The sequence below is a fragment of the Hyperoodon ampullatus genome (assembly GCF_949752795.1).
Source record: "Hyperoodon ampullatus genome assembly, chromosome: 4".
NCBI lineage: Eukaryota > Metazoa > Chordata > Mammalia > Artiodactyla > Ziphiidae > Hyperoodon > Hyperoodon ampullatus.
In genome coordinates, this window is record NC_136917.1 from 134859570 (window position 1) to 134875744 (window position 16175).

The 16175-nt window shown below is 37.2% G+C and overlaps 1 protein-coding gene across 1 annotated transcript in view; it reads right to left on the reverse strand.

The window, feature by feature from the left end:
- The window catches only part of NDUFS4 (NADH:ubiquinone oxidoreductase subunit S4), a 119602-nt gene that overhangs the window by 12826 nt on the left and 90601 nt on the right, over positions 1–16175 (reverse strand). The window contains exon 4 of the mRNA XM_079702311.1: positions 13220–13293. Coding sequence (XP_079558437.1) covers positions 13220–13293 — 74 coding nt within the window. The remainder of the gene's footprint in view (positions 1–13219; positions 13294–16175) is intronic.

Sequence of the window (16175 nt, forward strand, 5' to 3'; positions counted from 1 at the left end):
AAAACATGATAACCCAAAACCTATGGGATGCAGCAATGGCAGTTCTAAGAGGGAATTTTATAGCAATACAATCCTACCTCAAGAAACAAGAAACATCTCAAATAAACATCCTAACCTTACACCTAAAGCAATTAGAGAAAGAAGAACAAAAAATCCCCAAAGTTAGCAGAAGGAAAGAAATCATAAAGATCAGATCAGAAATAAATGAAAAAGAAATGACGGAAACAATAGCAAAGATCAATAAAACTAAAAGCTGGTCCTTTGAGAAAATAAACAAAATTGAAAAACCATTAGCCAGATTCATCAAGGAAAAAAGGGAGAAGACTCAAATCAACAAAATTAGAAATGAAAAAGGAGAAGTAACAACTGACACTGCAGAACTACAAAGGATCATTAGAGATTACTGTAAGCAACTATATGCCAAGAAAATGGACAATCTGGAAGAAATGGACAAATTCTTAGAAGAGCACAACCTTCCGAGACTATATGCCAAGAAAATGGACAATCTGGAAGAAATGGAGAAATTCTTAGAAAAGCACAACCTTCCGAGACCGAACCAGGAAGAAATAGAAAATATAAACAGACCAATCACAAGCACTGAAATTGAAACTGTGATTAAAAATCTTCCAACAAACAAAAGCCCAGGACCAGATGGCTTCACTGGTGAATTCTATCAAACATTTAGAGAAGAGCTAACACCTATCCTTCTCAAACTCTTCCAAAATATAGCAGAGGGAGGAACACTCCCAAACTCATTCTACGAGGCCACCATCACCCTGATACCAAAACCAGACAAAGATGTCACAAACAGAGAAAACTACAGGCCAGTATCACTGATGATATGCAAAAATGCTCAACAAAATACTAGCAAACAGAATCCAACAGCACATTAAAAGGATCATACACCATGATCAAGTGGGGTGTATCCCAGGAATGCAAGGATTCTTCAATATATGCAAATCAACCAATGTGATACACCATATTAACAAATTGAGTATAAAAACCATATGATCATCTCAATAGATGGAGAAAAAGCTTTTGACAAAATTCAACACCCATTTATGATTAAAAAAAACTTCAGAAAGTAGGCATACAGGGAACCTACCTTGACATAATAAAGGCCATATATGATAAACCTACAGCCAACATCATTCTCAATGGTGAAAAACTGAAACCATTTCCACTAAGATCAGGAACAAGACAAGGTTGCCCTCTCTCACTGCTATTATTCAACATAGTTTTGGAAGTTTTAGCCACAGCAATCAGAGAAGAAAAAGAAACAAAATAATCCAAGTCGGAAAAGAAGAAGTGATATGATACTATACATAGAGAATCCTAAAGATGCTACCAGAAAACTACTAAAGATGCTACCAGAAAACTACTAGAGCTAATCAGTGAATTTGGTAAAGTAGTAGGATACAAAATTAATCCACAGAAATCTCTTGCATTCCTATACACTAATGATGAGAAATTAAGGAAACACTCCCATTTACCATTACAACAAAAAGAATAAAATACCTAGGAATAATCCTACCTAATGAGACAAAAGACCTGTATGCGGAAAACTATACGGTTCTGATGAAAGAAATTAAAGATGATACAAACAGATGGAGAGATATATACTATATTCTTAGATTGGAGGAATTAATATTGTGAAAATGACTATACTACCTAAAGCAATCTACAGATTCAGTGTAATCCCTATCAAACTACCAATGGCATTTTTCACAGAACTAGAACTAAAAATTTCACAGTTTGTGTGGAAACACAGAAGACCCCGAATAGCCAAAACAATCTTAAGAAAGAAAAATTGAGCTGGAGCAATCAGGCTTCCGGACTTCAGACTATACTATAAAGCTACAGTAATCAAGACAGTATGGTACTGGCACAAAAGCAGAAATACAGATCAATGGAACAGGATAGAAAGCCCAGAGACAAACCCATGCACATATGGGCACCTTATCTTTGATAAAGGAGGCAGGAATATACAATGGAGAAAAGACAGCCTCTTCAATAAGTGGTGCTGCGAAAATTGGACAGCTACAGGTAAAAGAATTAAATTAGAATACTTGTAACACCATACACAAAAATAAACTCAAAATGGATTAAAGACCCAAATGTAAGGCCAGACACTCTAAAACTCTTAGAGGAAAACACAGGCAGAACACTCCATGACATAAATCACAGCAAGATCCTTTTTCACCCACCTCCTAGAGAAATGGAAATAAAAACAAAAATAAACAACTGGGACCTAATGAAACTTAAAAGCTTTTGCACAGCAAAGGAAACCATAATCAAGATGAAAAGACAACCCTCAGAATGGGAGAAAATATTTCAAATGAAGCAACTGACAAAGGATTGATCTCCAAAATATACAAGCAGCTCATGTAGCTCAATATCAACAAAACAAACCACCCAATCCAAAAATGGGCAGAAGACCTAAATAGATATTTTCCCAAAGATATACAGCTTGCAACAAACACATGAAAAGATGCTCAAAATCACTAATCATTAGAGAAATGCAAATCAAAACTACAATGAGGTATCACCCCACACCAGTCAGAATGGCCATCAAAAAATTTACAAACAGTAAATGCTGGAGAGGGTGTGGAGAAAAGGGAACCCTCTTGCACTGCTGGTGGGAATGTGAATTGGTACAGCCACTATGGAGAACAGTATGGAAGTTCCTTAAAAAACTACAAATAGAACTACCATATGACCCAGCAATCCCACTACCGGGCATATACCCTGAGAGTACCATAATTCCAAAAGAGTCATGTACCACAATGTTCACTGCAGCACTATTTACAATAGCCAGGATATGGAAGCAACCTAAGTGTCCATCGACAGATGCATGGATAAAGAAGATGTGGCACATATATAAATGGAATGTTATTCAGCCATAAAAAGAAATGAAATTGAGTTATTTATAGTGAGGTGGATGGACCTAGAGTCTGTTATACAGAGTGAAGTAAGTCAGAAAAAGAAAAACAAATACCATATGCTAACACATATATATGGAGTCTTAAAAAAAAATGGTTCTGATGAACCTAGGGGCAGGACAGGAATAAAGACACAGACGTAGAGAATGGACTTGAGGACACGGGGAGGGGAATGGGTAAGCTGGGACAAAGTGAGAGAGTGGCATGGACATATAGACACTACCAAATGTAAAATACATAGCTAGTGGGAAGCAGCTGCATAGCACAGGGAGATCAGCTTGGTGCTTTGTGACCACCTAGAGGGGTGAGATAGGGAGGGTGGGAGAGAGATGCAAGAGGAAGGGGATATGGGGATATATGTATGCATATAGCTGATTCACTTTGTTATACAGCAGAAACTAACACAACACTGTAAAGCAATTATACTCCAATAAAGATGTTTTAAAAAAAAAAGAATGCACACAGTTGTAGAAAGTTGTGTTATGTGTATTAATGACCTTTGCTTGTCTACTAAAATGCTGGTGTGTAAGAGTTTTCAACTTATATGTCTGTTTTCTCTATGAAATCAAAGTAACTTTCGTCAAAAGATAGAATTAATACACACAAATGAAACTCCACTGGGAGTGATGGTGGCAAAGGGAATAACTTTGTATGCAAGGTTATGAGATGTGTTTTTGTTTACCAAGGGGAAAAGGGAATAGTTAGTAAAATGGCTGTTCCAGAATGAGAAAGAGAACTATGAAGGACAAAACCTGAATGGGTACAGAAAGTTATGTAAGATTTGGAAAAAGTAAATTTTATTTGCCTTAGAGTACAGTATGTCTGGAAAATAAGTCTGAAAAGCTATGATATGTGTTAAAATCCTTGCAAAGTCTGCTCCATTTTGATGGGCTTGTTTCATTAGTTTACTGTTTATTGCTTTCACCTACAAAATGAAGGGTTATTCTTTTTGTCTAATCTGCCTAGATTGCAAAGATTCTGTGGCTTAACAGAATAATTTTATATGCTTTATGTTGACTTTAAGTACTTGATGACTTATTGTAAGAGCTCAGGTTCTTCACAGTTATGCTAACTTCGATGTTTATAAGTTTGTCACTTTGACATGAGCAGTCAAATACTGTTTCTCAGGCACCTGTGATTCTATTTCCTAAATGTTCAAATCTATTGAAAATGTTTTATTTTTGCCTGCCACAAATCAAATCCTAAATGTAAAATAAAATATTCAGCGTATCTTTGCATCTAAAACTATCTTTGTGATTTTCCACAGGCCCTCTGGGGAATCTCAAAGATGTGTGCTTTCAACTTTGTAAAAAGAGATGTGCTAGAAACAATTAGATTTATTTGATATGTTACTATTGATGAGCTACATTGGAAGAGCTGTCAAGTCAGAAGAGATGCTTAACCATCCTGAGGTTAAATCTGTATGGCTAAAATGTTACTAATGTAAGTATTTCACAAATTGTATGCTATATGCTAAGTATAGAGATTTGTCAATACCCTCACTGTCTATGATAGGTTTTATTTATCTGATCTCTGGTGCTGCTTTGCCTGATATCAGAAAACGGTATAGGTTATCAGTCACAATTTCAGTTAATTTTAAAAACATTAACTTGGTTACATCTTCTTTAGTTTAGAACTTTTATGTTCTAGGCCACTATATGTCAACTAGGAATCCATACTGCATATCTATGGAGTTTTATTAATATACAGATGTTTAGGACCTACCCTAGATTTATTGGATATTTTTACTTGATATATTTTTTGACATATTCTTACTATGTTTGGTATAGTCATGGTATATTATGTCTCAGGATTACTTTGTCTTAAGATTTTTTTCTCTGTAAAGAGTATGTTCATCTATTTTCATAAATTAGATGAACAGTCACTGTCTTCTTTGAAAACAGGCTTACCTAATTGTGTACAGATATTTCGTTTGTAACATTTTTTGGAATGCCTTCAAATTGCATTATTCTTGTTATTAACTCCTATCATATATTTCACTTTTGAAATTTATCTGTAATGTTAACTACATCCATTTTAAGTCTTTAATCATTTATGAAAAGATTGTTAAATTTTACTCTACTGCTTTCCTAAGAGCTCTTGCAAACAGCTACAGGCAGAGAGCTTTATCTTCAACAATGAAAGACTGTCTCAAAGCCCTGTGAAGAATATGTATAGGCTTCTGATGGCATCACTTAAACAATTATAAGACCGTATCAGTGGACTCAGTCAAAATTTCCAGAACTCTAGTTAAGAAGCAGGTACATTTATGATCCAGTGAAACAAGAATTAGTTATACAGGACTGAAAAATTTGATGAGAGATAACTCTATGGTTTGGGGGAGAGTATTTTTCATATTGTTTTAACGTTCTATTTTCTGGACGTACCAGGAAGTTCTTCCCCTCTCCTCTTGAGGTATCTATAACTCATTACAATTTAACAGAAACAATGGTTATGCAACCAAGGCCTCACCTGGAATGACATATTTGAGAATGATGCTCATTTACTCAGGTACGACCAGACATTTGTAAGGAACTAAAGTTGATTTTATGGAGCCAATGCTTCCAAAGTCCTTCCATGGCACTAGGGCTTACAAAGTTCCCTAAGGTATTAAGGAACCTTAGGATATTTTTGGGACCTTGAGAAGGGAGGAATTTGCCCAATTTAATAGGTACTGCAGGAGAAATCTGGTGGCAAGTTATTGGCTTGGCTTCCTAGTCTTAGAAGGGTTTGAAAAATCCAATTTGAGATTCCTTATGAAATTTTCAGCCAAGCAAATGTAAGAAAACTTATGTGGTAAAGAGGAGTAGAATATGCCATTCCAAAATATGCCTCTTTGGCAATAAGGATTGTCTTGAGCTGGTTATTTTTAAGAAACAGTAAACACAGGAAATCTCTGAAAACAGAGAAGTTGCCCCTTTCTGAGGGGCATTTACATTCATAAGGGAAATTTCCATTTGTAAGCTGTCCCCTTCTCTGTAGCAGGAGGAGAAAGGATGACTGAAACTCTAGAAACTTATCAATGGAGAAGGCTTTAACTTAAATCTGCATAACAACCATACCCTTGTTTATGATACTTTGCCTGATAACCTCCCATAACTCACTCCCCACCCACAATATCTCTCATCTTTAACTGAAGACCGTATTTAAGGACTAAGAACTAAATTGACATGAGATAGATGAACAGGAGAAAATCAAACAAAAGTTTAATAACATATAGACATGGGAGAGACCCAGCAGAAGTAAGTAATTAAAAACTGCCAAAGCCCTCTCCTTAAATACCATCCTCAGCTAAAGACAAAAGAGAACACTGAGGATAGGGAAAGTCAATTCTGTGAGATCACCAGGAAAAAAACAGTAAACAAGGGTGAGACTGTTATGCAGATTTAAGTCATTGCCTTCTCCACTGATAAGAGTTTCCAGAGATAAGGTCATCCCCCTCTTTCAGGTACATCCAGGGAGATACCCTTACAAATCGATATTTCCCTTATAAATGTAAATGCTTATTACAAAAGGGTAACTCCTACTTTCCTCCAAGTATGCAGTTTCTTAGAAAATAATCAGCTTAAAATAATATGCCAAAGAAACGTATTTTGGGGTGGCAAATTCTGCTCCCCTACAGAGTAAAATAAATCCTTTAACAAGCATTTTATATCTATATGAGAGTGATAATTCTTACTTTTGTTTTGAAAGTTGTCTTTTCTTGTTTGTTTTAGTTTTTTGAAAGTTGTTTTTTTAATAATAGATATATGGATGTGAGGTTGAGACCCTCATTACAAGGTTTACATTAGGTGGAAATCCAGACCTTGCTGATGGTGTCCACTTCTGGGGTAATTCTACGTTCTGGGCTGCAACTCCAATTATCTCTTTATTTTCCTGAATCCAGGGCCTAACCTGTCTGCTTCCTTAGTTGCTTCCACCTTCTATTACTTCAGAGGTGGGTTTTCCTCCCCAAGAGACCACTACAGCAGTTTCAATGCTTATTCACTATGGTCCTATTCCTGAAGGAAACCCTCCTCTATTTTGAGAATTTCAAAGAGTTTTCACAGCTAACAGCAAAGAGAAAAACACAGGGGGTAAAATGACATACCAGAGGAAACTCACAAAGTTTCAAATCAGATCAAATGGGGGTGGGGAGGGGAGCCATTCTGGTTCATTAGCATGTAAATGGTAGCAGATCCTAGCTTGTTATGGAAGTTTTCCACAGCTTCTACCTCCTCTCTCAAGGATGCAGCCTCCTTCTCCTCCCCCACCCTTTGACTCCAACATGAAACAAGAAAAGACAAAAGCCACATGGGTGAGAAAGGTGGGTCTTTTCTGTACACAAAGAACTAAAATAAGGTTCATCTACATTTCAGAGGAAACCTCAGATAGCCTTTCTTTGTAAACAGAAAAGAGTTTGAAGAGTTCCTCTGGAATACATGCTCTTTGAAGAGTTCCTCTGGAATGTATGCTGCGTTCAAAGGGGGACCTTTAGGATGAGGAGGATGAGGCTCTGGAGTTAAAACCCAAAGACATAGGGGTATTTGTAATTTACTTTGTGTATGTTGGGGGAGGGAGAAGTAAGAGGTGGGAAGCAGGGGGAAAAAGAAGCCATGGGAAAGCATTCAGTCTTCTATCCAAATCCTCAGTTCACAGAACCAGCCTTCCACAGGAAGTGAGCTATGGTGAGAAGGGAGACCTAGGCAAAAAAGAGGAGCAGAGAGGTAGTTGCTGGAATTATCAATAGCAGGAAGAAGAAAACTTTTAGTCTTAGAGATGAGGGCATTCTTAGGTAAAAAAAAGATGGACTTACACAATGCTTTATTTGATTAAGAAATTGAAAATAGGTGATTAATATGGGTTTTATGATATAATATAGGTCTCTTTTAGCTATTTTATTTCACTATTATATATAATGTAAGAGTCTACACTTATCCTTGATTGATATTGGGTAAGAGTGTCTGAAGAACAGAACTGCATTTCTTTTTAAAAATTTTTTTTAAAAATTTTATTTTTTAGTCAAGCCGTGCAACTTGTGGGATCTTAGTTCCCCAACCAGGGATTGAACCCAGGCCCTTGGCAGTGAAAGTGCTGAGTCCTAACCACTGGACTACCAGGGAATTTCCTGCATTTCTTAAGTAATAAAATGTGAACTTTTAAAAATTGGGTAAGTTTTCCTGTTTTTTTTTATATTCACCATAGAATATATATTAATGAAATACTTAGAATATGTGTATAATGAATGTCTTGTATAGCTTGAAGTATTCTAGATTAGTGCTGTCCAATATAAACAGAATGTGAACCATACATATGATTTTAAATTCTAGGAGCAACATTTTTAAAAATGACTAAAAAGAAACAGGTAAGCCTTTAATCATTTTTTTCCTAGCCCAATACATATGTGAAATATTATCATTTAAATATGTAATCAATACAAAAAGATATTTAATGCTTTTTTATACTAAGTCGCTGAAATCCAATGTATATTTTACACTTAACAGCACACCTCAATTCCAACTAAACACATTTCAAGTGCTACACAGCCACGTGTGCCTACCATACTGGACAGTGCACATCTAGATGACTGATTTTTTAAGATCTACCAGCAGCATAGTATCATAGAAGAAACACTGGACTTGGAACCTAGAAACTTGGGCCCTATCAGCTGGGAGCTATGTGATGGATACTGGTCTTGTTTTATTAACTTCTCTAGGTCTCAGCATCCTTTAAAAAGAAAAGTTTAGAACAAATAGCATACAGCTTGGAAATAACTCTAAAGTTATGAAATAATCATCTTAAGTACCCTGGAATATACTTTAGGGTACTAACTCTTAAACTAAGGATAAGCTTCAAATTAACTTCACAGAAAAACGTTTACTGGTTGCATTTTACAAACACACTAAAATATAAGAAATTGCTAATCATTCTACTATAATTTTGTTTCTTCAGGTTTCTCCTTAGAGGGAACTAACAGTTCTTCTAAAAGATAGAACAAGTAGCCAAATTAATTTAAAGTGATTTAAGGAAAAGTTTAAAACATGATCTGGAGAATAATTTATAACATCACTAAATATACTGTTGAATTTACCAGTTTTTATTGAGCACATTAAAAGATGAAGATGAATGAGACTGGGTGTTTTCCCTGGTAGGTGCTTATAATTCAGTAAGCAGGGTAAAGTATTACAGTTTGAGTAAGAGGACTATGCCTTATTAACTAATGATCCCCAGAACCTAGCCACCACTGCTGGCATATGACAGGGTACTCAACATATGTATGACTGAATGCAATACAAAAGAAGTAAAATACAATACCATACTATAAGAGCTGTAAGAAAGGAACAAATCACTGTGGAAGTTAAAAGGAAGAGAGAGCACATCTATTTGGAGGTGGGAAAGGGAAATAATAAGAAAAGGGATCAGGAAGGAGATAACACTTAAAATGTATTTTGAAGACTAGGTTGGAGCTCACAGGCAGGAAAAAAGAAGAGAAAGGGAACAGAATGAGGAAGAGGTTATAGGAGGAAGAAACTAAAGCAGGCTTGGGGATAAGGGCAGGAAGAAGAGCTGAGGCATGGTAAGATAAAGTTAGGTTAGTACTTGAGTGATAATTCAAGTTCTTCACAATATAAGCACTAACTTATCAATTGAGAAAAGTGTATCTATTAAGCACAGGCCTTTTGAAGTGTCTGAATAAAGAGTATTTTGGATTTATAAAAATGTCTGTCAGGGAAGAAAGGGTCTCAGTATTGAGGGAATACATATAATTGTTTAGACGAGGGGTCAGGAAATATTTTCTGTAAGTGGCCAAGTAGAAAATATTTTTAGACTTTGGGGGCCATAAGGTCTCTATTACAACTATTTAATTCTACTATTATAGCTGAAAAGAGGTCATAGACACTACATGAATGAACATACCTGTGTTCAAATAAAACTTACCCCCTTATAAGTATGTGGCCTTGTTAATGTTATAATATCTCTAAAACCTCAACTTCCTTGAACTGTAAAATGAGAATAACTGTTCTTCATAGAGTTGTAGTGAGAATGTAAATTAGAATGAAAAGCACTTAGCATAGTGACTAGCTCATGACTTGGTGTTTATGAATGTTAGCTTTATGTTATGATGATACCCATTAACTGAGTCTGATATATAGGCATTAAAAATGTTTTCTAGAAAGCAACGGAATCTGTAAATCTTGTTCTTCATTGTACTGATTCTCTACAGTACAATCTTTTGTGTCAAGGGAAATGATGGTCATGACTTTTTTAGAAAACCATTTAAAAGTAAGGGAAATTAGAACACTAAGGAGGAGATGAAAGGTAGATTGTTTATTTTCAGAACAGTTCCCTTAGTGTACAAATTATCTTTTTTTTGTGTGTGTGGTAGTTTTACCCTAACCTCCTATTTCTAGACACTATTGAAAGGCAAACTAATGCTCATAACTGGATTGCCAGATTTTACTATCAACACAGAATTATCTATATCAACAAAAACAAATGTTTCCTTCTAGAGCATATGATGAATAAGGCACTGGGTTAGGCAGTAACGAAATAAAGATATATATGAGCTGGTTCATGGGCTTGACATCCTTAAGTCTATAGTTTTTGATCATTACTCAACCCAACTTATTTTAAAGATGAAGAAACATGTTTATCAATGGCTATAGTGAAACATGACTTGCTCAAGCTCTCCTGTGGGGCAATTACAGAACGAGAATCCTAGTTTCTAGCCTCTTAATCCAATAGTCTTTCATGTTAATGCTTCTGAACCATTTCTTTTTATTGTCTTAACCTACCAGAACACTGGTTCACGTAACCTTCAATAGCACTAGCTTACAACAAAATGATGTTTGGTGTGGAGGGGAAGCAGGCATCCGTTTGTATGCCCCCCACCACTATGCACCTACCCAAGAGAGCAAAATCAGAATAGAGGACATGCTGGGCAATTTGGAAAAGATCCTCCACCCCATGATTCTGTACCATTTCAATGGTGTTTGTTTAGACTTGCTGCCACGATAGCTGTAGAAACAGGACTTATCTATTTAAAGACAGACATATAATGCTAAATGTTAAATAAATGAGGAATAATCATTGAGGACTTCCCCAGGAGATGAAAGTGGCTTCAAATTCTTGAGTAGAGGAAAATATTTTAGAAAGTCAATAATTTCACCACATAAGCAAGTGTCCATTATATACGTTTTGTGTTATGTTGCTTTGTTTCCAGTATGTACCTAACTCTTGCTACATTGTAGGTTAGAATTCCTGATCCACTGTTTTTCTGTTTTTGTTTTTTTAATTTTATGTTGGCTATGCCACATGGCTTGCGGGATCTCAGTTCCCCAACCAGAGACTGAACCCGAGCCACAGCAGTGAAAGTGCCAAGTCCTAATCACTCAACCACCAGGGAACTCGCCTGATCCACTGGTAGCTTATAGTTTTATAAGGTAATATCCTCTAAACTTTTTCAAGTTTTACTGTCTATTGACTTTGATAATGTTCCTCAATTTTCATTCTGGTGTTGGGGGTAGAAATCAGAATGGAAAGGCACTTGATTTTAACAGCAGCAGTGGTTAGGTCACACCTGCAAATCACATGGCAACTATAGTCAGGCAGTCCTTGTGCCCACTCAGAGACTAGTCAGCAATAAGAGTTTAATTAGATTTCCTGTCATTAAACTCACAGTACAGACATTTTTGAGGTGTCAGACATGAAATACGGTAGGCTGCAAAACATTAACAGAACTGTTGCTGATAAGCTATATTACAGTTTAATTTTAAAAAGAGCAATGTAAATGTTAAATCATAATAATATTTTAAAGACTATAACCACTTTGAGAACAATATGTAATTCAGAAATTTGGAAATTGCCAAGAAAGTATTAATAAGGAATTACACTTAAATCTTTTTAATTTCAGAAGTCTACTACTAATAAAATAAACTGATATACTATTACATACTTACTTAACTATGTTCTAAGCACTTTAATTAACCCATTCAATCCTCACAACAATTTCCATTGTACTTCCATTTCCTCCTGTACAGAGTCAAACAGCGATCCGACATGGATTCAAACCCAGGCAGTTTGGCTTTAGACTCTTAATCATAAGGTATATATGAACTTAGGATGAAAAGAAAATATTTCATATAATAATAATCTTTACAGTGCTTTCACGTTTATATCAAATGTTAGATAATGCTAATAATCTTTTACACTTATATATTGCCTTATAGTAATAACATACTTAAATGGACAGTATGTCATTCAAATAGATAGCTAAATTAGATTCAAATTCAATTTGACCGACTAGAACAACAGAATGCATTAGATACAAATGCACAGTACTGCATTAAAATCCGAGAGAAACGGCAGAAATAACAGATGGAGAGGGAGGTAAGAAACAGGACTAATAGTTACCAAACGTCTATTATGTATCAAGTGCTGGACTAAGTACACCTTAAGATAAGTACCATTATTTCAACAACGAAGAAACATTAAGTCCATGATGAAATTAATCCAAAATCATGTAGCTTCAAGTGGCATGATAAGGATTAGAATTCAGAATGGTCTGCCTCCAAAGCCTCCTTTCACTACTGTGTTGCATGGCTTAACAGCAGGAAATGAGAAAAAAAGACATTCTGTATTTTTGTTGAAAGCAAGACCAACATAGGCCAATAGTTTTAGGTGGCTACAGTAGTTTTGAGGTATAATATACTCTGAGGCTGTATTAATATAATTGTAGACATGAGATTATGCTTGGTACTAGGCCCAACATATCAATAAAAGTGGCAAATGTAGACATTTAGGCTTACATGAAATTTTAGAGGAAGTATGATAATGATAACTATTTTCAAATAATTGAAAAGCTATTAGGTAAAGTAACAGACATGAGATTTTGGCTCAAAGTAAGAAAGTAAGAAAATAATAACCAGATGTCAAAACTGGAATAGGTTGCCTTATGAGATGTTTAATTGGAGTTTAGAGACCTAATGTTAATGATTTTGCAGAGGAATTCATAAGCAAGATAGGAATTAGACAAGTAGTTTTATTCCCTGTCTCTACTTCAAATTTAGAGCAGTTTGACTTACGTTACATGTGCATTTACTTTTTTATATTTTTTTGGAGGGGTATGTTCTCAGGTTGTAAAAAACAAAAAATCTAAAAACCACTGGATTAGATACATTGAGAGATTTCATTCAACTTAATGCCAGTTAGGGATATAGAATCTGATTAAGGTTAAGAACATAAAATCATATCTTGATTTTATTTGTCAAAGCAAAACAAAAACAAACCAAACTTACCATTTTTTTCTGCAAAGGCAATTGCGTCGTCTTTAGTACTGAAAGCTAGAACCATGTTGGACAATGGATCAGCCCTGTAAGAAACAATTTTTTTCCAGGATTTAACATTAGCCTCTGGCTGAAAATTACTTATTTTAAATCATTTCTTTAAAACTGCTAAATGTTTGAATATGTTTTTCTGTGTTAAATTTGACTTTTCTAACATGTATTGTCAAATTAAAAAATTTAAAATTGCAGAGATATTCCGCAATCTTTAATCTCAAATAAAATCATTTATTAAACTTAAAAAAAACTAGAGGAGAATGAGAATCCTCTTGGGTTTTTCTTTAAAACTTACAAATTCGTCAAAATGAGAAGGAACGTGGCCAAAATGGTGGACTACGAAGACCCTGAGCTCACCTCTCTCACAGACACACCAAAATTACAACTATTTACACAGCAATTATTGAGACAAACTCTGGAATCTAGTGGAAAAGATCTTCTATAACTAAAGATATAAAGAAGGAACCACAATGAGACAGGTGGGAGAGGGAGACCCCTACCCATGGTGGGCTACCCACAAAGAGAAGGATAATTACAATTGTAGAGGTTCTGCCCAAGGAGCAATGGGTCTAAGCCCCACATTGGGCTCCCAAGCCCAGGGATCCTGCACTGGGAAGACGAGCCCCTGTTTAGCCAATGGGCCTTACTCTCAGGAGACCCAGAGGGCTGTGGGAAGTAGAGACTAACTCTTAAAAGGTTCACACAAAATCTCACATACTTTGGGACCCAGGGCAGAAGAGTAATTTGAAGGCAGCCTGGGTCAGACTCACCTGCTTATCTTTGAGTCTCCAGAAGAGGCAGGAGGCAACTGTAGCCTGGGGATGTAGAAAACTGGCAACAGCCATTTTGGGGAGCTCATTCTACCACGAGGACAGTGGCAAGTGCCATTCTGGAACACTCCCAATACCTTATTACCACTGGAACCCACAAGGCTGTAGGCACCAATCGTGAGGTGCCTCAGGCCAAGCAATTAACAGGGTGGGAACACAGCTCTACTCACCAGCAGGCAGGCTGCCTTAAAAACTTCTGAGCCCATAGTCGCCCTGGGACACAGCACTCTCCACCAGAGGGCCCTGCAGCCAGAGACCCCAGGACCACAGCACACCCTCAGCCTGCCATAGAGGACCCAGCCTACCCACCAACAGGCAGTACCAGCCCTGGGACCGCATAGGCCCTGGCTCTGTGGACCAACAGGACGACACCAGCTCTGAGACACTGTGGATCGTGGATCCCTCACAATCCCTCACCTCCCTCAGCTGTCCTGGTACCACCCAGCAGTGGACAACAGCAGTTCAGCAGGAACCCCCAGGATTCTGTAGCCAGAGATCCCAGGATCCAGCTCTGCCTACCAGTGAGCCAGGACTAGCCCCAGAACCCCTTGGCCTTGGCCCCACTCACTATTCGTTTGACACCAGCTGTAGGACCCCTGGGCCCTGTAGCAAGAGACCACAGGACTTAAATTCATGCAACAGTGGGAGGACATTAGCCCCAGAACCAGACCCTGCCCACCAGCAGGTGGTCCCAATCCCAGGACCACTGCAGCCCCACAGCCTGCTTTATCCAGGATCCAGCCAACACACCAGGAGGTTGACACCAGAACTGAGACATCTTGGACTACTAAACCAGCTGACCTGGAGTCCAGCCCCACTCACCATGAGGCCAGCACTAGTGTTGGGACACCATAGAACCCACAGCCAGCCATGTCAGGAAATGACCCCACAGACCAGTAGGCTGACACTAGATCCAGGAACCCAGCTCTGCCAACTAGTGAGCCAGCACTAGCCCTGTGACACCCTGGGTTTCCGCAGCCAGCCTCCTCCACACAAGGTAAGGCCTAGCAAACAACTGGACCAGGGGCCAGCCACATCTATCTGACTGCCCACAGTAGTCAACCTGCCACAACAGAAGGACCCATGCAGCCCACACAAGCGGCACCCCTAGCGCATATAGCTTTGGTGACAAGAGGGGAGTGTGCTGCTAGGACACATAGGACATCTACAAAAGGCCACTTCTTGAATGTTGGGAAACAAAACTAACCTGCAAGATACGTAGAAATAAAAAGAGCAAATCAGGCAAAATGAGAAAGAGAATCAGCTCCAAACGAGGGAACAAGATAAAACACCAGAAGAACTAAGTGAAGTGGAGATACCCGATAAAGTGTTAAAAGTAATGATTGTAAAGATCAAAAAAAATCAGGATAAAAATGGATGACACAGTGAGAAGTTTAACAAAAAGAAGATGTAAAGAAGTACCAAACAGAGTTGAAGAATACAGTAATTGAAATAAAAAGTACACTAGAAGGAATCAACAGATGATGCAGAGGAATGAATCAGTGAGCTGGAAGTCGGAGTACTGGAAGTCACTGAAGCTAAAAAAAAAAAAAAGAAAAAAAAAAGAAAAGAATAAAAAGAAATGAGGACAGATTAAGAGACCTCCGGGACAACATCAAGCATACTAACATTTGCATTATAGGGGTCCCAGAAGAAGAAAGGAGAAAAAAAGGGGTAGAGAACATATTTGAAAACATAATAGTTGAAATCTCTAACCTGGGAAAAAGAAACAGACATCCAGGTCCGGGAAGCACAGCAAGTCCCAAATAAGATCACTCCAAAGAGGACCAGAGCAAGACACATTGTAATTAAAATGGCAAAAATTAAAGATAGCGAATATTAAAAATTAAGAGGGAAAAGCAACAAGTTACTTACAAGGAAACTCCCCATAAGGCTACCAGCTGACTTTTCAGTGGTAACTTTGCAGACCAGAAGGGAATGGTATAATATATTTTAAATAATACAAGTAAAAAAACCTACAAACAAAAATACTCTACCCAGCAAGGCTTTCATTCAGATTTGGTGGAGAAATCAAAAGTTTTACAGACAAGCAAAGGCTAAGACATTAGCATCACCAAATCAGC